Source organism: Coffea eugenioides, chromosome 2 (assembly GCF_003713205.1).
Source record: "Coffea eugenioides isolate CCC68of chromosome 2, Ceug_1.0, whole genome shotgun sequence".
Classification (NCBI taxonomy): domain Eukaryota; kingdom Viridiplantae; phylum Streptophyta; class Magnoliopsida; order Gentianales; family Rubiaceae; genus Coffea; species Coffea eugenioides.
The window spans coordinates 2,224,875-2,250,869 of record NC_040036.1 but is presented as its reverse complement, the minus strand read 5'-3'; the positions used below and the strand labels follow the sequence as shown (position 1 = coordinate 2,250,869).

General features: G+C 37.4%; 3 protein-coding genes across 7 annotated transcripts; all 3 read left to right on the top strand.

Annotated features, from left to right (window-relative positions):
• Positions 1–2,218: 2,218 nt before the first annotated feature.
• On the top strand, positions 2,219–10,067 carry LOC113753702 (U-box domain-containing protein 32-like). Of its 4 annotated transcripts, XM_027297939.1 has the most exons (10): positions 2,219–2,418; positions 3,340–3,443; positions 3,609–3,730; positions 3,929–4,033; positions 5,142–5,202; positions 5,296–5,427; positions 5,790–5,930; positions 6,472–6,999; positions 8,451–9,197; positions 9,594–10,067. In XM_027297939.1, exons 1-10 carry the CDS (start codon positions 2,241–2,243, stop codon positions 9,774–9,776), a joined length of 2,301 nt encoding a protein of 766 aa, XP_027153740.1. In that variant the 5' UTR covers positions 2,219–2,240; the 3' UTR covers positions 9,777–10,067. The 4 variants fall into 4 exon arrangements, with proteins under 4 accessions (XP_027153740.1, XP_027153732.1, XP_027153747.1 ...); XM_027297931.1 differs by having other exon boundaries at positions 5,142–5,427; XM_027297946.1 differs by lacking the exon at positions 5,790–5,930 and having other exon boundaries at positions 5,142–5,427.
• Positions 10,068–16,904: 6,837 nt separating this feature from the next.
• On the top strand, positions 16,905–23,826 carry LOC113763376. 2 transcript variants are annotated; one of them, XM_027307148.1, is made up of 12 exons: positions 16,905–16,990; positions 17,156–17,235; positions 17,404–17,436; positions 18,657–18,854; positions 19,185–19,321; positions 19,519–19,563; positions 19,656–19,709; positions 20,687–20,791; positions 20,911–21,117; positions 21,441–21,526; positions 22,045–23,051; positions 23,198–23,826. In XM_027307148.1, the coding sequence occupies exons 4-12, from the start codon at positions 18,674–18,676 to the stop codon at positions 23,431–23,433; spliced, it is 2,058 nt and encodes a 685-aa protein (XP_027162949.1). In that variant the 5' UTR covers positions 16,905–16,990; positions 17,156–17,235; positions 17,404–17,436; positions 18,657–18,673; the 3' UTR covers positions 23,434–23,826. The 2 variants fall into 2 exon arrangements, with proteins under 2 accessions (XP_027162949.1, XP_027162950.1); XM_027307149.1 differs by having other exon boundaries at positions 16,915–16,933.
• An 848-nt stretch (positions 23,827–24,674) lies between these two features.
• Positions 24,675–25,995, top strand: LOC113761589. Its single transcript, XM_027304657.1, has one exon. It carries the CDS (start codon positions 25,029–25,031, stop codon positions 25,788–25,790), a length of 762 nt encoding a protein of 253 aa, XP_027160458.1. The 5' UTR covers positions 24,675–25,028; the 3' UTR covers positions 25,791–25,995.

The following is a 25,995-nucleotide window of genomic DNA, read 5'->3' as shown; positions in this document are numbered from 1 at the left end:
TTCTAATGCTTACCGATATTGAAATTTAAGACTCTAGTTATGAAATTTACTTGATAATGTTCAGAATTACCTTCATCTTCTATGTTTTGGTGCTTCTGCAGAAGAATTTAGCCGTATATTTTATGTTATGGGAAGGGGGGGATATGGGGGCGTGGGCTACTGGGCTGTGGTGGGGGTTAGGGTTGCGGGGATATGGGGGGCGTGGGCTGTGCTTCTGCATTTTTTATTTTTCAAGTTAGAAGAAACTCTATCCCTTGCATAGGTAAAGAAAAGAGAATTAAGAGATGGAGTTCCAAATATATTCTTTTAATAATTTCACGTACTTTTCATCACTTTTTTTTTGTAAAAAAAAGGATTTTAGGCAATCATGATTTGGACTAATTCTCATTTCGCTCTTTGCGTTTTAATTTTAACATATTTGACCTTGTTAAAAGTTCTGAAAAATTCCAAAGCAATATCCGACCTGGAAAGGCAAAGCAAAACATACTTAAAAGGTAGAGGGACCGACCTGGAAAAGAAGGTTGATTTCTAATGAAGGTTGTGCACATAATATCTTCCATTACTGCTCACAAAAGAAACAAAATCAATACATTTACAAAATTAATAGAAAACCAAAAACAAATAAGAAACTAAGAGAGAGGGTGAGGGAATTAAGTCGATCAGTATAAGGGTTGGAAAAAAATTATAGACATATTATATTATTGGAAATAATCAAAAATAAAAAAATATTACAATATTGGGACTAATATTTGGAATTACAATGAAAATGCCAATATTTAAAGAAAACATGATACCAGATTTTTTAATTTGGTGCGAGCGACGTTTTAATCGGTGTAGCCTGGATTTTGTCCTTCGGATTTGATTTGAAATTTATCTTTCTTCAGCGCAAACTTGATGAAGCTTTTCCAACTGGTGTGTGGAATCGTTGCGGTGTATGTTTCGTTTCCTAAGCAAATGTTTCCTCCGTTGCAATCTTGCGAGTTTGAAATCTAGTTGTTGTTGAAATGCTTGTAGGCGGGCATATTCCATGGTGAGGAAACTTTAGATGGGTTCCCTACAAATTTTGAGTGGAAAATTTTAATATGTTAAATAATAGGACAACTTGAATTTGGGATAGCAGATAAGTGGGGCAAAGTTAAAAAAACACAATAATACTAATCAATACCTAAATGAGCAGGGTCACTTACTGAAAGGTAGTCACCGCCGGCTTCTTGACGTCTGCCGAAGGTTCAAGAAAAAAAGTATGATGCGTACTAAGAAGAGCACCGGAGTTGTGGTACCAAAGCTGCATCAGTTTTCATTGGTCAAAAAGGGCGTAAGTTAATAGTATTTTCCAATGGCTAAAAGATTGCAAAATTCTAACATACACAAACAATATTTATGATGTAAAACAGAAACTTCTAATTCCAATAAGCCCAAAAAAAGTCATACTAAAACATTAACAAATAAAGAAATCCAAAAAAAGGAATAGGCAGATACCTTTGGAGACGGCACCAAGATGAACTCAAATATCGATGAAGAGGATGAAGCAGAGGACTCCTTGGACCCAAAAAGATCAGAAGTGAATGAAGAAGAAGAACCAGATTGCTTTCTTTTGTGAGAAGTGTATGATCGCTCCTAGGTAGTTAATGGCGGAAATGTACATATACTAAAACGTGGTATGATGATAGTGGGAAACGTGGGAGGAAATATAGGAGTGGTTATAGGGTGAATTAAGAGATAGTGGGAATTTTTGAACTTTAAATTTGATTGGTGATAAGGTGGTTATTATTCACTACATTTTATGTATTAAAATAAATACAAAAATCTAGAAAAAAGAATGAGAAGTTTAGAAGTCATTGAAAGGGTTTCTGCTAAAAACCCCTTCTCAAATTTATATAGATATAGATGGTGATATTTCCTAAGCGTTTCCACTGATCACAGACTCTCAGTAAGTTACTAGCTACCGTTTTCTTTTTCATTATCATCATCTCTTGTCAATTTTTTTTCCCCAAAAGGTAGGCATCTCTGCCCCTATCTGGCGTCCCACCGCTCACTCTCTAGATTATGGTTGGCGTGACTATCATCGCATCACTCTGTAATTCTTGAATCGTGATCCGGAAGAGAGCCCAAAGTGATTGAACTCTGTTCATTCAGCGTGTCTTATTTCGCCATTAACGAAAAGGGGGGGGGGGGGGGTTGGGGAGAAAAAGGTTGCATTTTCTCCTTATTTCTTGGCGGATTGAAAAATTTAGGTGACGATGGGTGAAGGAGAAATAAGGACAGAGGGGGTATGTGATGTCGATGACACGATTTTCGTGGCTGTGGGAGAGAATGTGGAGGAGGGCAAATCTTTGTTGTCCTGGGCATTGAAAAGCTTTGCTGGAAGAAATATCTGTATTCTTCATGTTCATCAGCCTACTCATTCACCTTCCCTCAGTAAGTTTAGCCATCTGATTCTTTTGGTTATTGGGTTTTTCAAGTTTTTCAGATAATTGTGTGTTGAATTGGTTGCTAAGATAGTAGTATCTGTTCAGACGAAAAGAAAAAAACAGAGATAGAGCCTTTTAATTATCTCTGGATAATAATGGGCTTGGTCGTGATTTCAAACACTAGAATTGTTTTCTTATTTCCTTAGTTTTGGTTCCTCTGTTTATGCAAGTCGTTATAGTAGCATAGAGTTTGAAGTGTACGTACATGCACTATTATTCCACAGACTGCGTCGCGTGTATGCTATAATGTACTTGTCCATGTACTTTACAAATCAAGAATTCGATAAACTCCACTGGTTGGTAATGAAATTTGAGATCAAGATCCACTGCAACTATTGTTGGCATGGAAAGTTAAGAAGTTTTAGACTGGATATCCATACATATTCCTGGCTTTGCCATTATAGCAAAGTTTCAAAGAGTTTGGCACTGAATAGTTGCTCTGAAATTGTTTGCTGAGTGAAGTTCCTATTTACTGGCCGTCAGGTTGTCACGTGTGGAAGGAGTGAATGGTTTGAGGGAGTATTATATGACAGCTTAATGATAATTTGGTTGAGGGAACTGACGAAAATCATGGTGGATGCAACTTTAAGCAGGATTTTTTTTCCCTTTTGGCAGCATTATTGTTTGATTTTCTCTGCTGTACGACTCCTGACATTATTGGTAAAAGAGACTCCCAGAAGGATACTAATTCAAAAATATTGTCCTAATACTTTAACGCCTCTATTATGATGAACTTTCATTACGAAAATCTGGTCTGGTACTGTTGATTATGCTGTCTTGTTACTCTATTTGGTTTGTATGTCCAGGCTGAAAATTTTCTTTTAATTCTCAACATGATTGTGCCTCATTTCTTGTAATATGTTTATAGTGAATGAAAGGCTTTCAGAAGCAGTTGAGAAATTTCAGGAAATTGAACACCAAAAGATGCACAGCATTTTGAATCAGTATCTTCAACTTGTTGAGCAAGTCGAGGTAGTATCTCATCTCATGCTACCAAGTCCTTTTCACTGCTTTACAAGATTAATATAAGTTGGCATCAGACATGTCATTTATTTATATACACTTGAACCAAAATTAATGGTAAAAGGTACTGTTTGCTTGTCGTCTCAGAGACAATGACGTTATGTATTTTTGCAGATTCGACCAGGTAAAATTTGGATTGAAATGAGCAATATCGAGCAAGGAATTCTACACATCATTTCTCATCATGGAGTTAAATGGCTTGTTATGGGAGCAGCTGCAGAGAAATACTACTCCGAGTATGAAATTTAATCAACTTCATAAGACTTTGTTTCTTTCTTGAAGTTGAGTAACACTTGTCGAGGAGGTGTCAAAAGCACATACCTATTGGAGGCTAATTGTGCCACCAAAAGTTTATTTTCCTGATAGTAACTTTCTTATGTCCTTTATCTTTGTTAATCATTTATTCATCTGATTCAGACTCGACTAGATTGCAGGAACTTGTCAGAACTCAAGTCAAATAAAGCAATTTTTGTTTGCCACCATGCACCAGTTCCATGCCAAATTTGGTTTTCCTGTAAAGGTTGCCTCATTCGGACTAGGTATTCTGAACATTCTACTATTTTTATTTTCCATTTGTCCTGCTCTCGTGTAGTATTCCTCTTCATGTAAGTAGTCCCCCTATTGCTGTACCATAATCTTTTTTTTTTTCTTTTCCTTCTTGATATGTAATTTCGAGCTTGGGATCTGAATTAGGCTAAGTCTAGCCTTCCAAAAGCCTGAACTTCCACGCTAACACCAAGCAGATCATTGTTAAATAGATAGATTCTGACTTTCTTAGAAGGTATATTTTTGTCACTGGAAATCTGAATTCCAGGCAAAGACAATTTAAGGATGATTGTTAAGTGTTCAATTTTCTGAAGATTTAACTTTTTTAGAAGGTTTAATGTTGTTCTAAAATTCTTACTCATTGCTATTAATTGTTTCAAATCTAATCTGACGTTTGTGCTTTTACTGTTAAGCAGATTATATAGTCTCTTTTCTCATATTTTCTTGTTGTGGTGGCTAAAGTAGATGAAGTCTCACTTGAGACTCTGTTAAAGTTGTTGTGGAGTGCCATCTTAAGGAAAGCTAAATAAATTCCAACCAGATTGGATTATACTTTGCAAGTGGATTTTGGGAGAGGAACATGAAATTCTACTGTGAAGCAGCTTTTCCATTGTAATGTCCATTATTTTGAAAAAACTGTAGTGGACCCTTCCGAACTCTTTTGCCCTAGATAGTGTCAGGACTTGTTCTGTAACTTTTCTTACTAATTTAAGATCCTTAATTTTCTCTGCTTTCTGTGGCTCTTTATGTTTCAAACTGTCAATTTTCCAGTCCATGGACAAGGATTGCCTTAGTTTCATGTTTCTTTTGCATTACCCAGTAGGCATGCGGATTTTGTTCTAAGAGTACATATTCTTATCTAAACATCATTTTGTCATTTTGAGCTGCTGTACTTTCGAAATGATGAAGAGAAGAATAAGAACATTGACTTAACAAAAAGTTAAGGGGAGAACAAATGTAGATGTTAGTATATAACAACTCAACTATGATAAAAAGGGAATGTAAAATCATTGTTGTACACAGTATGACTTTGGTTGCATGTATTAAAGAATCATTGTCAAGGTTTACTAATACAGGTTTGTAATCCTTTTCTTGAGCTAGGTCTGATGAAATTGGATCTCATTTAGCTGGGGTTGTGCCATTATCTTCTAAAACAAACAAGGTGACATCATTTTTGCAACATCATAAAGAAGATGCTGACAAAGATGTTAAGATTACAGTGTCTGAATTTGAAGAAAACATGGTTCATGGTCAGAATTTAACACATTCAATGACTGGAGATGGCTCATCATTATACTTACCACATTCAATGACTGGCGATGGCTCATCATTATACTTACCAAGCAATTCGCAAAATTCACCTTTTTCTTCATCCGTAGATTTTCTGGTATGCATGCTTATTTCAATTGAAAGTCAAGTTGTTGGTAATCATGCAGCTTTTGAATTTTGAAACAGAGAGCATTTCCCTTGCTATTTTCAAGAGTCACTGAAGTTGAATGAACTTGATGAAGGATTCTTTCTTAATATTCATTTATAAGCAAAATTGAATCAAAAGCGTTGTTTCACTATATTTTTGCCAATCATTTAAAACCCCTGCTTTGTATGTTTGGGGGCCATATTTCTTTATGCCTACTGAAATGTTCCAGTATGATTGGATGTGAGACTTTTGGGGATTACTACAACATGGTAGTTACTGAGACAGTTATTTAGTGATCACCAACTCCTAACTTGTTGGGGAAGTGATTCCAGGGAGATAAACTTGAAGTGAAAGGAAGGATTGATAATCAATCAGAGTGTGCTATTATAGATGCTGAAAAGTCTAAGCAGAGGCAAACTGAGGAGCCAGTAAGAGGATGGAGAGGTGACAGAGATATGTTGGAAACATACACGGTAGCTTTGTTTGATCAAAGTTCATATGTTTCTTTCCTTCCTCCTCGTCTACTGCCTTCTTTTTCAGTTTTATTGTTGTTATATCTCTGTAAAGTACATGCTATTATGGGAGTAAAATACTTGCATTTTTTAGAACAGTGCTTGGAAGATGCATAGCTGAAGAATTTGTTTGATCAAACTTGAGGCATTTTCTCTGCCCCTTCTTACCCTGAAAAGGCAGGGGCACCTGAAAAAACTTGGGATGTTTTAGAACAGCTCTTGCTTCTGCCCTTCATATGCATAATTTGGCCAATAGCTGCATATACAAATTTAAGTTTTTTTAATGAACTGTGCTTTTTGTTTATGTGTCAGTTTATTTTTTTATTTCACTCTTCTGTTATCAAAGAGATATATGTACAACCATTTGCATTAAAGCACTTACCTACTAGCTTCCAAAATGAATTTATTGACTATTTCTTGAGAAGCTAATCTAGAACATAGCAAAATGATCTGCATCTTCTATTACTTATCTCTCATCCTTCATTCTTATGCATTATGATAGGCTGAAGCATCAGAGACTTTTTACTTGAAAGAGATTAACTCGAGAAGTTATATGGAAGATTTGCTGAAAAAGCAAAGGCAAGAACTAGAAAAAATGAAAAATAAGCACAATCAAATCGTAAAGGAACTTCAGCTGGTCCAGAACCAAAAGCTTTCTTTAGAAAGAAAATTCATGGAAAACTGTTCTACAGAGGAGGAGTTAGAGGAGAAGATTCTACAAGCAGTGAAACTCTTGATAAGTTTCAAGGGGAAGCGTGATCTGCTATGGAAAGAGCAGGAAAGGGCATTAAGAGAATCTCATAAGTTTCAAAAAATGGTAAAAGAAGATGTTTGTGCCATGCATGTCTCTCATTTCTTTGATATTTCTTTCTCGGAGATCATTGAGGCTACTCGAACTTTTGATCCATCGATGAAGATTGGAGAGGGAAGATTTGGGAGTGTTTACAAGGGAATAATTCACCATGTCAAGGTAGCTATAAAGATGTTGCCCTCTTGTGGTTCTCAAAGTGATTCCGATTTTGAACACAAGGTAAAATCCCTTACTCTTGACATGAACTATCCTATCTAGATGAATGCAATTTCTTTAGAAAAAGATAAATTGCATTGCATTTGCTGTTCTGGAGTTTATTCCTGTTGTTTATAGTGTGAAAGAATTTGATCGAAAAAAGTACATTTTAAACTGGTAGGACTTATTCCATTCCCCACAAAGGAAAGGAAAAACCTTTGGCATTATCAAACCTTATACCATCTTTTTGGGTCTCTGGAGTACTTTCATAGTGGTGACTTTACTAATAATTTAAATTCATTTGCCTCCTTAGTTTACTCCATGGGCTGCCATTTCATCCTCTAGGTTCAATAATTAGTCGCCATGAGTGAAGTTGTCCTATCTTTGTTCAGACATAGTTTTATTTTGTAAAAGCTGAACATGAATGTGGAATTTTTCCATCTTTATGTAGTGTTATGTGTTATGCAGTATGGCTATTTTTTTTCTTGGAAACAATGAATTGAATTGGTATTGGTGAAAGCTTTACAATATGTGGACAAAGGGCCTACCTTCTTTTTTTTTTTTTTAAATGACAAAGGCCCTACTTAACTATGCAAATTGTGCACATTAGCACAAAGGAACAGAATTTATCCATTGCTCATCATGATAAATGCTCAAAGCACAGGTACTAAGATTGGCAACTCATATCCATATTATCTTTTTCTACTAAACAAAAAGAGCGCATGGGAAATTAGCTCAAATTATGGATACCAGCCAGCAGTATTGTGCAGTATGGCTAGTTGGAAGACAGTGGTTTATGTTGTAGTTAAGACCAATCATTCAAATTGCCCTACTCAAATCTTTTGAAAATGCAGTAAAAATAATCCTTGTATGTGCACCTTAGCAATTACATAGAAAAGGTGTAATGTGACTGTTCATGTAAGCTGCAGGGGAAAACGCAATGCAGCTTTATTCCTCTGCTTGTGTAGGATTTGAAGTTCCCCTCCCTAAAAAAAATAAAAGTTCTCTTTTAACCCTATCATACATGATCTCTGTATACAGTTGGAGAAGTTACTGCAAATGTGTTTTGTAATGTCACTGTCAACCAGAAGATAAAGCATTGTTTGGATTGTAAGTTATTTGGGATTATTTGGGATATTTTTACTGTAACACTTTTTGTGATGTGATGTATGTGAGATAAAAAGGTAATTGGGAAGATAAAAAGGTGTATTGGAAATTGTAATGATGATGTAAGTAAATAAAACTGGGTAAATTTTTGAAGATGTAATCTGTACTTTGTCACTGGGGTGATGAGCTTTGGATGCTTGCCAAGTGAACATCTTAACTGGAGAAGATGAATAATCCCATGCTTGATGGTTATTAGGTAGAAATGGTTCATCAGGGCATTCAGAATTCTAGATGAAATTTCCGTGAGTCATTGTGTACCAAGTAAATAGTTGTTATTAACTGTTTCCATATTTGTTTGATTGACACAGGCAGAAATTTTAAGCAGGGTCAGGCATCCAAACCTTGTCACACTGCTTTGTGCCTGTACTGAATCTAGGTCACTTATTTATGAGTACCTTGAAAATGGAAGCCTTGAAGATCACCTTGCTGGCCATTTGAAAAGTCGTTCTCTTCCCTGGCAACTTCGCCTAAGAATTGCTAGCGAGATATGCTCTGCCCTCATCTTCCTGCATGCACACAAAAGCAGTATAGTCCATGGTAATCTAAAGCTTAGCAACATCCTTCTTGATGCCAATTTTGTCAGCAAAATAAGTGACTTAGGTATCAAAAACTTCCAAAATGATGAGAATCCATATGGTAAGAATGACTTGGAGGCTTCTATATATCTCGAACCAGAATATGTTGATGGAAGGCATGTGACAGAATCTGATGTATACTCGTTTGGAATAATACTATTACAACTTTTAACAGCAAGACCTGCCTCCAGTATAATTAGAGATATGCGGTGTGCCATGGAAGTTGGGAATGTAAGTACTGTTTTGGACCATTCAGCTGGTGACTGGCCCCTTGAGCAAGTGACACTGTTGGCTTTTTTGGCATTAAGGTGCTGTGAGGAGAACCGACTCAATCAACCAGACCTAGTGGCAGAAGTTTGGCCTGTAATTGAACCTATGAGAGACTTGTGCACTTTGTCATGCTTGGGTTCAACTTCTTCGCGCTTGGATTCGACTGCTCAGCAACGGATTCCTTCTAATTTTGTCTGTCCCATATTTCAGGTAATCCTGAGAATTACTCGAAATTATGCATCGCTTGCACAAGCTGTGCAGTTTAGGACATTACGGACTTTGAGTTAACATTAGGGTGGCATGCTCTGATTATCTGACTGTAATTGGTATTATTCTGTATCTTGCATGACTACCATTTCCATGAAACAAAATCACCATGCTTTTTTGCCCTATCTGTTAAATTCATGAGTAAGTTTCCAGTTGGTGGTGCTGCAGCAAGTGATTGGTGATTAGAGTGCCTTGGGGAGGCCTAGTTAGGAAATCACAATATTTGCCGGAATAATTGCATCATTTCTTGTTTTCAAAGTCTGATGTACAGAAAAGGCTGTCAGCTTTTGAGCCTTTTTGCTTTTCGCTGATATGCTTGTTCTGGGTTTGAATTTGTAGGAAGTAATGAAGGATCCACACATAGCAGCTGATGGTTTTACATATGAAGGCGATGCAATAAAAGGATGGCTGAACAGCGGTCACAAGACTTCACCTATGACAAACCTACAGCTCGATCATTGCGATCTGCTTCCTAACTACGCTCTTTACTATGCAATTCAGGAATGGCAACAAAAGTCCTGAAACATTTTCTTGCTTTTTAGGAGTACATAGACCTGACAAGCATTGGTACATACCTTATAAATGCGTAATACAGTGTAAAGAGAAAACATAGCAGTGCAAGCTACATGTGCCTTGAGTCATATGATCAACTATTCCAGGAATGAGGTCTTTCAAACCACTGGAAACATTTTCTGTAGCATATTTAGAATATGCTGATGTATGTTTTATATTTGACTTGAAGGCCAAAGTGTTGTTCTCAGTTGGTTTAGGTAATTCGACTGCTGAAGTATGAAACGTTTTCCTGCTTTCTAATTTTCGAGTCTCTCTGGGTTATGATCAGACCAAACTCTTGAATAGGAATTGCTAGAAGCGTATGGTGGTCCCCTACGTCTGCATTAAAAACTCTGGAGTATGCTTTCGAAAATCTTGAATTTTTGACCATGACGATGGTGGTGATAGAGATTCTTCTCTGCTCTAGGGACGGTATAAAGAAGCATGTGTTCAGATTGCAGATTGAGCATGAAAAGAAGTAACAGCAGAACAATGTTCAAAACTTACAATTGCAACAAAATTTCAGGTATATTATTGTATGCTAAAGAAACCAGCGTGCGTTGGACCCCTTACCCTTATGCAGTTATGCTGGCTCTGTCACGCTTGCAGGCCAGCATGGATGAAGGATCTTCACTTTAACATCCGTGGTCGGCTTCTTGTATCTACTCTGCCCAAGCCCTGTTTGGCTCTTATAGTTAATCCGGCCCAGCACCATCTCTGTCTTAATGAATTGTCTTGCCTCTAGCGATTATTGTCGCGGTAATTACTTTATTGGAGTATCTGAACATGTAATTATAGTAATTGGACTCCAAAATCTCCTCCAATTGGACCTTCGAAGTTGCTAACTGTAATTACACCAGTATCACTCACAGTCCTACCCTTGGGCTAATCTAGACTCACTTGCCCCTGTTGACCCGTGGAAAATGCTTGTCTCAGTTCTAGTTCCATTTGGTGGATTTGGGTTGTTGGACTATGATGGTCGGGTCGGAAGGCGACGTGGGGAGGAGGAATGTTAAAGGATTTTGGCTACCGTGGAAGGCAGTTTTTCTTTTTTCTTTTTCTATTTTCCCTGGAGTGAGGGGGTAACAAGACAAGAGCACTGGTTTGGTTTGCATAATTTGGAGAAAAAATGGTTGAAATTAATTGTTTCCAAATAATAAGAAAAAGGTTACCTTAAGAAAATCAGAGCAAAATTCTGCGGAATTTTTGTCGATGCAGACAAGCAGGGCAGGGAGGTACTAGGTAGGTGTATGTTGTAATCTTTAATACCAGAGGGGAGGTTTGTGCAATAATGGTAAATGTTGTGGGGGAGGTATGTGACATTATTCCACTTTTTTTTTTTTTGTACTAACATTAGATGGCGCTGGGAAGGGTGGTCCCTTGTCACTGCTCATTATGACGCTAGCATGCACGTGATTCACATGACGTACAACCGCTGTTTACACGTCACTCTAGAGTGTACGATTCTATTTCTATCACTCTCCATCAGCGCACGCTTTCGAAAGGGTGACGATGAAATGTAGAACGTACGGATTTGCCCAAATGGACCCGAATTATTCAATTCTGGCTTTGCTTGGAGCCCAAGCCACAACTCCTGTAGTGCCTACAGGAGCGTGACGTGCAGATGCTGAAGTCACCAGCGCCCTTTTTTTTCCCTTTATTATTTTAGTACTACTTTATATATATATATATATAAAAAAAAGTAAAATGTTTTGAATCAGATCTCTCGCTCTTCCCTTATATCATCTGATCCATCCATTTTCCCCTAGTAGTTAGTACCTTCTAATTTCTATCGTAATTATATTATGGCATTCTTTTCATTTTTGGTGCTAGTAAATGTATGAGATCAATCGAGAAAAAGAAATGGAGAAGTGGAGAAGTGGAACAATTATTAATAGGGAAAAAAAATTCCAATCCATTAAACTATTGAAATGATATATTTTTTAGGGAAATTCTATAATGTGGTATATTACGATAAATCACATTGTAGAAACAAGAGCGTGACATTAACAACAACAACAACAAAAACGCATGAGATACTACAAATGTAATATACCACATGGTAGATTGGTAATTCAACTAATAAAAGTTTCAAATTGGTAATTCAACTAACAAAAGTGTTAATTGATGATCATTTTCATGAATTTCGTTATTAAATCTGCCGAAAAAACACTACACGAATAGGTAATTTTATCCGGTGGCTGTTGTAACTCTTATTTATGCTTTTATTTACTGGATAGAGTCTTAAAGAGTAGTGCGGATATGACAGTAAGAGTCTTTTGTTTTGATCTGATCCGCCATTAATTTTTATCTTTCAATAAATTTGATGATTGACTGGAAGCGGGAGTATTACCCAAAAAAACGAATGAAAGTGGAAGAAATGATCTGCTCTTGTAGTGCTTTCAAGTTGATTTCACGATGAAATCCATTGGATTGGTCATTAGTGTAACATTTTTGCTAGTTGAGTAATCAATTTGAAATTTTTAAAAAATTGATTTTTCAAAAGTATTACTTACATCATTTGAATAGTTTAATGACCTTGGAATGGGAAGGAAAAAAAAAGACCTAGGATGTTTTTATTTTTTCCCCTCGTCAGTATTGCTCGAGGTGCACACTAGCACTTAAGTTGGTTATCATTTTTCACATAATCTTAACTATTTCATGCCATTTTCATTGTATTTCTATATTTAAAAAAAGAATGATACAAAAGAAACTGGTGACCACGTAAAATATTGTGAAGTGTCATTTTGGAGAAATCACACTTTTTGCAATATGCTTTAATGAGAATCATTTGAAACAAAAAACACTTTTTAACATTATCATATAAACAATAAAATTTTTTTTTCAATAAATGCTCAATGAACACTTGTTAATATACTTAAATTACATATTTTTTAGTATTAGTGGGAGGGGTCGAATCGAAACTTCTTGCTTATATTCCTTCCTTCTAAATCACCCAACCCATTCATTCTTCTAAAATTATACTTAATTTATCATATAAATACACACAATCATAATTATTGCATTATTGTATTTATATAATTTCACAAATTAATTACACTTATTTCAAAAAAAAAAAAAAACTAACACATGAGATATAGGCACCGTTTACCAAACATTACGAGTGTGTTTGGATTGTAAATTATTTGAAATAATTTTGTGAAAAAGTACTGTAGTACTTTTTTGATATGATGTATGTGAGATAAAAGTGTGATTGAAAAATGTGTTGATGATGCAAACAAATCAGTGTATGTAAATAAGGTGTAAATAAAGTGAAATAGAAGACAATCAAAACACAACATGTAAAAAGAGGGGGAAAAGTGAACATGCGGTAATTTGCTAAGAATTAATAACAGAATATCAGCTCTCTACCCTTCATCGTCAATTTTTTTTATTATCAAACTCAGGGACTACTTGATTAAAGGGTTTGGGAATCATAGAATGGAATAAACCCCTTATTTGTTGCTTGGGTTAAGCCTATTGGAATGCCATTTTTGGAATCATTTCTAAAAAATCATTCCTAAAAAATCATTCCCGAGCAAATTGGGAGGTTTTGGACAAAACTCTCAACTCATTCTCTCAGACAATATTTATAACGGATCTACCCTCTCTTTCTCTCCATCACACACCGCACAAAATCAGAGTCTTCTTCTTCATCAGTTTTCCTATCTCTTATTCTTCAATCAATCGCCGCCCATCACCTTCATCGGACATCTTCTTTCTCATTTCAAAATCCTAAGTTCAGGTTCACAAATAGTAGCAACAGCTTTTCAAGATCCGAGAGCCTATACGAGAAATTAGACCATATAATAGATGCTTTGCTTGAAAAGGTTGAAGTTTCCAAGGTGGAAATTGGAGAAGATTTTATTGATTGGGCAAAACATTTCTTAGAACCAAACAATGCCATGAGTGGTGAAGTTCTGGTGGAATTTTTTGATTGCGTTCTGGTAAATCTGAAGGAGTTGCTTAAGTTTGAAGACAATTTGATTCTGTCTTTGAAGGAACAAATCTCAACCCTTGAAGTGAATCTACGATTCTTGAAAAACTTTGTCATCTTCACGAATAGGCTATGCAGTAGGTATGAGAATATCAGATTATTTTTTACTTCTATTGAAGATGCTGCAAATAATAGTATTTCGTTCTGGTGTTGGGTGGGATGGAAGAAGTAGAGAGTCAAAAGTTGATGGTGATAGAGACAGCGACATTGTAACCCTTCATTCTAAAGTCATAAAGAGCTGGTGTTTTATTGGAGAACATGTTTATTTTTATTTTATCCGATAAATAAATTTGTTTATGAGAAAATAGATACTCTGTTCTTATAATGGAGGAAAATCATAAAGAACTAGTGTTTCATTGAAAAACGAGTTTATTTTTATTTTATCCTATAAATAAATTTATTTATGGGAAAATGGGTACTCTGTTCTTATAATGGAGGAAAGCCATAAAGAACTGGTCTTTTATGGGAAAATATGACTTTTGTGAAAGTGACCGCGATTTGGTTTATGAAATTATCCCAAAAAAAATTTAGAATGAATTTGTTTGTTTTGAAAGTTGTATAACGGTTGTTAAACTTCAAATATCCCTTTCTTAAACTTCAAAATTTACAAAATCTCATATTTTTGTTAAATACAAAACCTACCAGTTTCTGCAATTATCCTTTTATTTTATAAGAATTGTTATATCATGGGTAAATTTGGAATTTAATTACATTTAATTCCGAAACACTCATCAAACCAAGCATCAGAAATTGGAATGATGATAATTCCAATGTGTGAACCAATCTAGATATTGGAATGAAAAGTTTAATTCCAAAACTAAAGTCTATGATTCCATTTCCATTTTCGATTCCAATATATGAAACAAACACCCCCTCACTTACATAAGGCGACGTAAATTAGCTTGGACCGTACTTTGTAATATAAAAAAGCGCATGTAACCAGCCCGTGCTTGGTTCATGGGTTTCGAGGGCAGTAAATGGAAATTGGAATGACTCGCACTTGAGTAGATCCGGTTTTCAAACACTTAATAGCCCAGATTGAGTTACACAATTTCACTAAATGATGTAACACAATCTGGGTCATTGGATCCATAAAGACCAGATCAACTCAAGTTTTGGGCAATGGAAATAACTATTAGTGATACTCATTGATATTTGATATTTTGGTGATAAATTTATGGTAATAAAACACCAAAAACTCTTCGATCAGCATTTTCAAGTAATCGAAAAATGTGTTTATAAAAAAAATATATTTTTATTAAAAAACGAAATTGCAGACAAGGCCTAAGGCTGATGTCAAATGGTAAATAAGTTAATATGATGGTTCAGGTAAAAGAGTACGTGACCACCTTGGACTTGTCCATTTCAACCTTCCAAACATCAATTGTTTGGAGTATAAATTTTCACATATTATCGTGACATGGACCAATTAAACACTAACTAAAGGATGTAATTGTGTTACAAAGCATCCAAACTTTATTATGGACCTGTTTGGAACCTGAGTTTTTAGGGAGTTTGTCTAAAACTTTACTGTAGTGTACTGTAGAAGTTTTTGAAAAAATTTTGTAAAAATTTTTGTAAGGTGAAAAACTTTTTTGTAGAAGTTTTGTTAAGATAAAAAATTTTATAAAAGTTTTTGTAAGGTGAATTTTTTTTCCTTTTCTTTTTTTTTTTTCTCTTTTTTTTTCTTTTTTTCCTTTTTCTTTTTTTCCTCTTCTTCTTCTTCTTCCTTCCCCCTCCCGCCACCCCTCTCCTCCTTTTCCCCTTCTCCTCTCCTCTGCATTTCCCCCCGCCTCCTTCTCCCGCCAGCCCCATTCCCCAGCCAGCCCCTCTGCACGCCACCCCCTCCCCGCCAGCCCTTCCCCAGCTGCCGCGCCACCCCCTCTGCCCCAGTGCCGCGCCACACCCTCTGCCCTTCCCCTCACCTCTGCCGCGCCACCCCCTCTGCCCCAGCTGCCGCGCCACCTCCCTTGCCCCTTCCCTCCCCTCTGCACGCCACCCTCCCCCACCAGCCCTTCCCCCGTGCCCGCTAGCCCCTCTGCCTGCCCCTTCCCCCTCCCCTCTGCACGCCACCCTCTCTGCCCCGCCACCCCCTTCCCTATTCCCCTGTTCCCCTGTTCGCCCGGTTCTTAATCATTTGGAGGTCAGCACCTGCGGATTAGCGGACCTCGCTTCATCCTTTGGAGATGAACGAGAAAGCCTTCTCCGCTGTAACGATTGAGCGGGACGGCGATAATGATGAAGACGACGTCGTCCGGGCCTCCGGGGAGGCTTTCATATTAAGCATCATCTGGAATTTTGGAAATTTAATGCAAAATTTGATTTTTTTTTTTCCCGCCTGGGGGTTTGCATAGAATTGCAGGATTGAGGTGCTTATGACTTGTGAGAGAGAGCAGAGTTAAAGGAGCAAAGGAAAAAAGTTTTTTTTCCCGCCGTCGGCTAAGATTTTGGAAAAAAGTTTTTTGTGTATTATTTTAAAGTGTGTAGGTAAAAAATTTTGATAAGTTTTTTGGGGTTCCTGTAGCAAAAGTTGTTAAAAAACTAGTAGCTAAAAAACTTGGCCAAAAACTTCAATATTTTTTCATTAAACCAGTCGACTTTGTTGGTCGAGAAAAAATGAGGACTAAATATCACATCACAGCTTGACATACACTTTTTTTTTTTTTAACAAAAAATTTAAAACGACAAATGTTACCCCTTTCTAAAGATCATTGACATTTTTTTTTTTGGGGATAATGGGTAATCAGCACCAATCAAAGATACATCAAAATGTTAAAGTATATTTTTCTTTAAAAATTTTTAAAAATAAAAAATCCAAACGGAATCTTTTCGACTATAATAAAACTTCAAAATTGTTACGTAGAATCGATTAACATTGTAAAAAGTTATACTGTATCGTTGATGGCTTATTTCTTTGAATGTCGATGGAAATTCTGTCTTCTAAAATAAAAAGAAAAACTGAAATATCTTTTCTTCTTATTATGGGGAGGAATATTCTCGCAAATTGGCGTGCCTTATAGCACGAACCGCCCAAAAAAAATTTTGGCAGAGGCTTTCCAGAGCGGATTGCAGAGGGAGGGAGCTGTCCTTTCGTAGCATTCGTCCCCGGTAGTGGGGTATGATCCTGCCAGTAAGACTAACAAAATCTTGAAAATGTTCTATATTCTCACCAAGAAAAAAAAAAAGGGTATAGTTTCCATACTTACTGCTAAGGGTTCCGTCTCCGCCTTTATAAATATTCCATCTCATTTCCATTCCTCCCTTTAATTCTCTCTCTATCTCCGTCCCATTCCGTCTCCAAGTTTCGCCGATTGCTCTTTTTCTGATTACAAGTTTCTCTCTCTTAATTTAGTCGGCCGCAGGTGTTCCGGGAGCGGGGAACTTCAAATCTATCGATCATCGGAGATCTCTTTAAACCCCGACTCCTCAGTGGTACGTTTAACTATCCGGACTTGTTCTTTTCCTTCACTGCATGGCATGTGCTCATCGCAGATCATGTGACCTAACCCTAGTTTTTTCCCCCTTTGGTAAAAATTTCCGCCATAATTTTCTGCTTCTGCTAATTGATTTTGTTTTTGTCTTTCCATACATTTGATCCAGGTTCGCATTACCGGTTATTGAAGGGATTTTCACGTAAGCGCTTATTTGTATAATGGTGTTGTTATCGAGTTCCTTGTTTGATGTTCATAAGAATGTGGTGTTGAGCTCAAAAAGAAAATGTGGTGTTGAACAGTGCTTTCTTGGGCAGGGCTTGTCAAAGTATTTGTGATTGCTTTTGTTGTTGAGTGGTGTTTGTATTGGGGGAGAATCTGTTTATGATAATTTCAGAAGGTGGATCTCCTGTATGTTGGTTGGGAAATTGTATTTTACATGCATTTATTGGGGTAAATGCTGTTCTCCATATATAGTACAATGCCCTACTGTCAGGGCAGTATCCATTGATTGGTTAAATTTTTTATTTTGTAATTCTGCTAATATTTTTTTTTATTGTGCTGGCTGTGTTGTGGTAAATTCCGCATAAAAAAAAGGCTTAGAGGCCTGGGTCCTTTTTTTTTTCTTTTTCCTGTTTTTCCCTCTCATCTACACTGTCGCTACCATTGGGATCTGTTGGTCACTGCTGTAATTTTTGTTTTATGGTTGCTAATCTTTTCTCCAATTTTCTGGTTGTGTTAGTGTAACCGCCCTTGTTGTTTTATTGGTCCAAATGGGAAAAAGGCTCAGAAGTCATGACAGCTTGCTGTAAACAGTCTATAGGATATAGGCTGTCCAATTCCAGAAAGCCTTTTAAACTGTTGAGCTTGTAATATGCTACACTGCCTTTTCAAATTGCTGCTATGCTTTGGGATATAGAATTGGTTGTGTTTATGTTTGGGAAATGAATGCCTTTTCCGCTTTTATCTGTTACAATTTACGTGTTGTAGTAGTATTATCATCAAAACTATACCATCAGTAGCATCTATCTCCTGCTAAGATCAGCTATTTGCAATGTGCATAATGATGAATGGCGTGGAGTGATACACATGGTAAAAAGAGGATCTGTTTGTGAGTCTTAATGTTTGTAATCAAGCTTCTCTTGTTATTTGTTGCTATGGCTATAAATATCTGTTAGTCGCCAAATTTCAGTGAAAAATTCAAAAGGTTTTATGCACTTGCCACAACCTGTTTTCTGAGTTCAGTTGTTCAGACTTTAGCTTCATATACGTGGAGCTATAGAATTTGCTGAAGTTGTATATTGTTCTGCTGTTGAACGATATCATCATACTTTTGAACTTGTCCTTTGTACTCATATGAATTTTTGACTTCTTTTTTGTATATGTCTGTAACTGAATAAACTCTGCTGTTTCACATGGCAGAGGTCACTGAATAATAGATGCCAGTTGCAAAACTCAGCACAGGTGGCACTCTTGATTCCATGAAATCAGGAGATGGGAATGATTCTCTTGATACTGTGAGTCGGCAAACTGTTGGGAAGGAGCCTCATATTTCTCTTTCAAGGACGGGGGATATCCCGGTCCAATGGATTCAGTTGCTTCAGGCCTTAGATCAACAAGGTACTGGAAAATCTGTATGGTCGGATGTTAAATCTGGTGTATAAGGAACTATAAAGTAATCTGTTGAAAAGAATTTTTAGGAAAAAGAAGTAAATACCTTCCTAAATGAAGTTAATCAAGTGGCCTGAAGGTTGTCTTAACCCTTTTCAGGTTATATGTTTTTCAGGTTATATGTTTTAAGACTTAAATTTAGCCTGAACCGCGATGCTGATATTTGTAATTGGAATTTGCAACAGATGGATCTGATACTATAAGCCTTACTACATTTAGTATGTCTATATAGTCATGTGTTTGAAGCTCAATCCATTGGTTTTTTCTACATTCTGGCAGAGCTTCCTGGTTGGCCCTTGCTGACACCTCTGAAGGTTCAGATGGAGAAGTGTGAGAAGTGCGCACAGGAATTTTGTTCACCTGTTAACTATCGAAGGCACATCAGAGTGCACCGCAGATCATTAAATTTTGACAAGGTTTCTTCTTTATATGTGCTTCTGATTTTGGTGCCATAACTGCTGTTTACTGGTGGTTTCTCTTTGAATGATACTCGACATCATATTGTATATTATGGTGTTTCTCTCCTTTTTTTTATTTAATATTTTTATTTTTTACAACCTTCTTTTCTATGGTTGTGGGCCAATAGCATTGCTGTTCTTTATGCTGTTTTCAGGAATCTCATAAGATTAGAGATATGTTGGCAGCTTTCTGGGACAAGGTAATCAATTTTGTTGCAGATCATCTGCAATTGTTTCTTTGTAGGGATTCCAGTAGCTGCAGTTGGTTAATTTTATCTTGTCTTATTTGCAGCTCTCACTGGAGGATGCTAAGGAAGTTGTATCATTGAGGGATGTGACTCTAAAGGTGGCGGCATAGCTATCTTGTTTTCTTAATTGGTTTATTTCTTGTTTGCGTGTCCTCTTTTAAGGAAAGTAGGTTTTTTTGGTTTCACAATTCTATTATTGATTCTCTACAACCCTGGGCTTTCAAAACTACCAATGAAAAGTTCATTTCTGCCTAATTGTCTTAGCTTTGACTTTTATTGGTTTCTCTTTTTGCTGATTGCTTCTGAAATTTGTGTGTTTAGCCAAAGATGGTCAGCAAACATACTATGGCTTTATTGTTGCTTGTCATAAAACATGCTTGAAGTCTAATGAGATCAGTATGTACCATGTTTGGATCCATTATTGCCAGGTTCTTGGCTTTTGAGTTTTGAAACTTCAAACTTGAAGCACTGGCAATGATGGTGATTCAGAAAAAAAACATGAGAATTGCCTCATCTGGATTTGTATATGGGGAGTGATATGCTTGGAAAGTTTTGGTTAAAAAAGAGAAACATGAACGTTTTGGCCCCTGTATCTTGAGATCCCTGTTCTCAAGCTGGAGTAAATGGTGCTACTCTGAGAGGGAGCTTGATCCATAGCTTTTCTTATGTCAGTCCAAAATCACCATTTATCTTTATTCAATAGGAACAATACTGTTTTCATTTTCCAGCTTCATATTTAAGTCTTTTTACTTTATCAAATTTGGATATCTGTGCTGGAAAATCTTTATATTTTAAATATACCTACTTTACTCTTTGCAATGGCTTTTCCTTTTTGGTTCGGTTTTCCCGCTTTTATTTTTTTCTCCAAATCTGTTTGCACTGATGGGGGAGAGGTGAGGTGGCTGATTACAAACTCAATATTTAATGGTTTAGGAATTGAAAATGTTCCTTGGAATACAAGGCAGGATGGTTTTATATATTTGTATTTGCTTCAATAAATACTGTACACCTATGCTTGTTGCTTCTGTATTTTTATCTAGACTTCTATATCTTCTTGTAATTAACTCTGTTATAGGAAGTTACTGGCACTTCAGTTATCAAATCATTGGTTGCATCTCTCCACAAGCCAGGGGTTTGGACACTTCCACAGGTTTATGTCAAGGCTGGATCTACCCTACTGGTAAAGTTTAATTTTGATGTCCTTCATTTTGTTCCTATATGCTTGACTTGACAGTTATGTGTCCATTTCTGTCTTTTATCTTTACAGCTATCACATCGATTGTCTGATACAACTTGCAGGATGTCATTCATGCTAAATCCTCTAGGCTTCCTATATCCTCACAGGAATTATTCAGTATTCTTGATGATGCTAGTGAGAGGACTTTCTTACGTGCTGGCACAGCTGAATCTGTGCTAAAGTATATTTTTGGTGGGAAACCTGGAAGAATTGCCTTTGAGTTGAAGAACTTAGTTGCTTGCACTAGCTTTCTTTTTGAACTGAAGCTGGTAAAGTATTTACTTTTTCTGTATTTAATGGTTGATTATTCGTCATCGTTTCCCATATCTACTGTTGAATTATGCTTTTGGAGATTGTTTGTTCTGTGCATATCACATTTGGATGTCATCATTTAATAGCACTTGCAATCATGATAAAATATCGTAATCTTTTTGGACATCATTACTCAGTGTGCTCGAACTGTCATGTGCTAGTCACTTTAATTCAGAGGGAAGATGCAATAATGTGTGGTTTTTATTTAAAACCTATGTTATGAATCCGTCTTGCTCTCCAATCTAATATGCGTCGTGTATCTCTATTCTTTCTTGTATAGGTTAAAGCATGGGTTGCTGACAAAGATGCTGAGGCCTTGAGATGCCAGAAATTGCTTGTGGAGGAGGAGGAAGCTGCTCAGAAAAGGTGATTGTGGTTATTTGAATGCTTGTATTCATAATATACTATTCATCATTTGTTTTGGCCATCGAAACATGCAGACCTTTCTCATTCTGGTGTTGGTAAACCAAACTTGTGCGTGGGTTGTTTACATTTTTTTGTGCACTCTTTTGAGTGCGAAATTTGGGGAAAATAAGAAAAACAGATAGGACCTTAGGTTCATGCTTAGGAGGACCATTTTGAAACCACTGATTTTATCATGCAACAAATGATGACATAATCTGATACCTGTAACAAATGCAACTTGTGCAGTACTTTTCTGGCACTAGTAGTCTGATACCTCATTTTATCATAAATGCTTGAGCAAAAATATTCATGATATTTATCTGCAGATACTAGAGCCTTTTTGAATTATCTGGATATGTTGTTGGTGAAAGATGCATATATAGACTTGGAGAATTTTGACTTCACTTTTGTTTCTTTTGAAGTCTAGTAATTTTGGGCATTATTTTTCGCTGATAATTTTTACCCTGTAAAAATGACAGGCAAGCAGAGCTGTTGGAAAGGAAAAAGCAAAAGAAGCTCAGGCAGAAGGAACAGAAAGCAAGGGAACATTCAAATGGGGACGGAGTGGCTTTGATTGATGCCACTTCATCAGAGGGATCTTTTCTGGCAGAAATGTGCAGCTCTTCTCCACCTGATTCCAGTCCTGATGCTCCTTGCACTGTAGATGATGGCACCACCTTCCTTAAGCCAGTTCAGCTCTCTAGTACTGAACAAAATAATGACATTGAAGCTCAATCTGATTTAAGCAGTGGCCATTTGGATTCAGGTCTTGTTCAAAATGTAGAACCCACAATGGTATCTGTAAACGGTCGCCGGTGGCGGCAGGTGTCTAAATCCCATTGGGCTGGAAGAAGTGACTTTCATGGTAATCAGAATCATCAAGTTTCAAAACTTGAACCAGTACAAAAGCTTGTCCCTGCCAAAGATCGAGGTACTGTGGTGAGCAGCAGTAAAGTGTGGACCAAGAAACTTAAAGTGGACAATGATGAGGAGATCTTGAGACCCACACTGGAGGAGGCAGTAAACCAATCAGATGAAAACAAGTGTGAACTGATTATTGGCTCTATATCTATACCAGTTACAAACTGTATCTTAAGGAAAAATAAAATCAGTTTAGGAGAAGCTCATTACAGTTGTAGTACTGAGGAAGGTAAACATAAGAGTAATGTTTTGGAGGAACCAGCTAACTCCGACAGCCGTCAATTTGGTTTAAATGAAGCTGCCACTGAACTTCGGATGCCTAAGAGTCTTCATGGTTCAAGAGGTCCATCACCAGTTCAAAGAGCCAACCATGATGCCCAAGACGGTGTTATGGTTGACAAGCTAGAGGATCGAACTGCCTCTGATGGTAGTTGTTTGCAGTCATCCTCTTCGGATGATGATCATAGCCAAAGCAGGGAGGGTTTGACCTGTGTGTACGAAGGGATGGCAATGCCTCAAGGTTTGCAGCTCTCCACTGCGGCTGCCAAAGCTTTTCTTGCACAGAGTATGTTGGTCCTGTAATTTGGTTCTTATCCTCAATTTTCAGTTTCATATGGTGAATGATAATTTCCCTCCAATTATTATCTCGTCCTCGTGTTCGCTTTTGCTTTTCGGATGTGTGAGATAAGTGTATTTGTAATGTGTATGTAGGGTGGAAGGAAGCTATCTCAGCGGAGCATGTGATGACACTGGTGCTTTCGGAGGAGTCTGATCTTCCCGGGCTTCCAGAAAATCAAATTGACATTTCGGCTCTTGATTTTGAAAACGGGCAAGTTGACCTGGGTCGTATTTCGTCTACCGGCGGAATTACTAAAGCTAAGAATAGAACAAATCCTGAAAAGGGTGTTAAGATCAAGTACATCCCCAAACAGAAAGTTGCTTCTTAGGATACAGGAGAGTAATGCGATTTTTGCTTTTGTCATACCCGTTGTGCAGCTAACTAATTGCCATAGCATTCGGTAGCAGAGGTTCCAGTTTTACCAGCGGTCTTCTGTCAAAGAAAATGTTCAAATTTTGAGGATACAGTTTTTGAGTTCCATCCTTTGTTCTTGAGTAGGTGGAGCAAATTTGATTAAGAGAGAGGTTTTCTCGGCTGTTCCCTGGTAGTTCTGTAATAAATTGGGGTTTCTTTTTGGTGTCAGGAGAATTTTGTAAGCCTCATGTCTTGGCTAAACATCGCATCTCGTGTTATGCCAGACACTGTAAAAAGTAGAGTACTATGATATATTCCAGACGCGCCGCCCAATTTTTAAGGAGTATGATGGATTTGTTGTTAGTTAGTATTTGGTTTTATTTTGTCGTTGGTTTGGTGGTTCACTCACTGTCAACTTTGTTGTACGTAGGGTATCTGTTCAGTGGTGAAGGGGGGAACAGTCACTAGTCTAGGCGAGAGTTTTCTCGATCTTGAATTGAATGTAGTACGTAGATGACTTCCCTAATTATTATTATTAGAGTAAAGACGAGCTTACGGTAGTAGTAGTAGTAGTAAGCTGCATAACAAGCTGACTGCAATATGCAATGACGGAGCCAAGGGGGGCAGAGGGGGGCCATGGCCCCCCCTAAGTTTTGAGAATTTTAATTCATAATATGTAAATATGTGTGTAAAATAAAATTGGCCCCCCCTAAATTTTTTCAATTTTAATTTATATTATGAGAGTTGATATATATATATATATATATATATATATATATATATATGAATTAGTCATCTTTGAATGGAATTTCAATTTTGGCCCCCCCAAAAAAAAAATCCTGGCTCCGTCACTGGCAATATGTGAGGAGATAATTTGGAGTAAAATTAGCGCCATCCGTCGTCCTTGCGTAAAATTTGTGTCCCGAATGATGACGCGTTATCCGACATTCTTGTATTAAACTCATTACACAAAAGAGTACTAACATCGACACTTTTTTTAAATTTTTTGGAATTATTATTTTCCAGGATTAACATCGACAATATATTATACGTCCAGCCAGCCTGTCAGACGGGATCAAACAACATGGAAAAAGAGGGGTCCTGCGCCGATTGATCTGCTGAACCGAAAAGTCAAAAAGAGAAGGGGAGGCAAAATAATCCGCCAAATCGAACAGGGAGTGAAGGAAGGAGGGCCGGCGGAGCGCATTGGAAAAAAAAAAGGGGGCCTGCGAATCAGATGCAGTTGACTCCTCAAACAAAACTAGAACCACAAGCCAATAACTGATCGAGCGTTCCCCAGACTGCAGTTAGATGCCACGTAACTGGGACACTGTACCCCCATAGAACTCTGCCTGACTGCCATTTGTAACGTACTCCTTATCACAGAAACAAATCTTCCGCGACCGACCCCTTTTCACAATCTCTGAAACCATTTAACTCTTCCTCTTTCTCTAGTTCCAGAAACACAGAAAAGCAGCCGCAGAAGCCTTCAATTTCTCGTCCAAAAATAGTGAAATTAATAGGTGATATTTTCCCAATATCAGACGAGTACAGAAAGTGCAAAGAAAAATGTCAGGTGGGGTTGGTCCAAGCAGTGACATAAGGCTGCCGAAAGAAGAAGAAGAAGAAGAAATTCATCAACGGAAGGCTAGTTTTCCCAAGGAAGGGGGCACTCAAAGTCAAAAGCCTCCTCAGCCCTCCCGAAGAGGGTTCTTCACTTTTCGGCAGCTAAATGCGCTGGCTGTGATTATCGTTCTCTCAGGTAGTGGAATGGTCAGTATCGAAGATTTCGCTTTTGTAATCTTTTCTCTAGTCTACATATACTTCATATCAAGGGTTGCCTTTCCAAATCATTCCCCCTACGCGGATCCCCCTGTCTTCGGCCAAAGAAACAGGATCCTAAGCCTTTACGTTTTTATCGGAGCATTAGTCGGATTGCTTTTCCCAATAGCATATATTTTCCATGGGATTTTCGAGGGAGACAAGGAGGGGATCAAGGCTGCCGCACCCCATGTTTTTCTCCTTTCCGCTCAGGTTTTCATGGAAGGGGTGTCTTTCAGCGGTGGGTTTGCGCTCCCTATTCGAGTTTTTGTCCCCGTTTTCTATAATGCGAGGAGGATCTTCACTATTGTGGAGTGGTTGAGCAGTGAGATTTATAAGGTGGAAATGGAATATGGTGGCAGTGCTAGAAGGGTGTATATTGGGAGAGCTCTTGCTGTGGCTAATATGGCCTTTTGGTGCTTCAATTTGTTTGGATTCTTGTTGCCTGTTTACCTTCCCAAGGCCTTCAAGATATATTATTCTTCTTCTGTCCGCAAGGCTAAGGACTAATCTGACCGAGTAAGAGGGGAATATGGATTTCTGTCTGTTATTTTAAATGCTTTTAGTTTCTAACGTCATTAGTGGAACCAGTGTTAGTTTTTCTTTTTATCCTGTTGCACGTTCCTTTTGGGTTTAGACGGTTGGGCAATTGGCCTTGTTTGGATTGCCGTTTCCGTCGAAAAATTACGTCATTTTTCGTGATCACATTTCCCTA

What these genes read in the sequence shown, in the direction of transcription:
- LOC113761589 (XM_027304657.1), top strand. Translation starts at nt 25,029, where the DNA reads ATGTCAGGTGGGGTTGGTCCAAGCAGTGACATAAGGCTGCCGAAAGAA.
- LOC113753702 (XM_027297931.1), top strand. Translation starts at nt 2,241, where the DNA reads ATGGGTGAAGGAGAAATAAGGACAGAGGGGGTATGTGATGTCGATGAC. An exon ending in AACTTGTTGAGCAAGTCGAG is followed by an intron (nt 3,444 to 3,608) that starts GTAGTATCTCAT and finishes GTATTTTTGCAG; the next exon opens with ATTCGACCAGGTAAAATTTG. An exon ending in ATTCCGATTTTGAACACAAG is followed by an intron (nt 7,000 to 8,450) that starts GTAAAATCCCTT and finishes TGATTGACACAG; the next exon opens with GCAGAAATTTTAAGCAGGGT.
- LOC113763376 (XM_027307148.1), top strand. Translation starts at nt 18,674, where the DNA reads ATGCCAGTTGCAAAACTCAGCACAGGTGGCACTCTTGATTCCATGAAA. An exon ending in GATCATTAAATTTTGACAAG is followed by an intron (nt 19,322 to 19,518) that starts GTTTCTTCTTTA and finishes TGCTGTTTTCAG; the next exon opens with GAATCTCATAAGATTAGAGA. An exon ending in TTCTTTTTGAACTGAAGCTG is followed by an intron (nt 21,118 to 21,440) that starts GTAAAGTATTTA and finishes TTTCTTGTATAG; the next exon opens with GTTAAAGCATGGGTTGCTGA.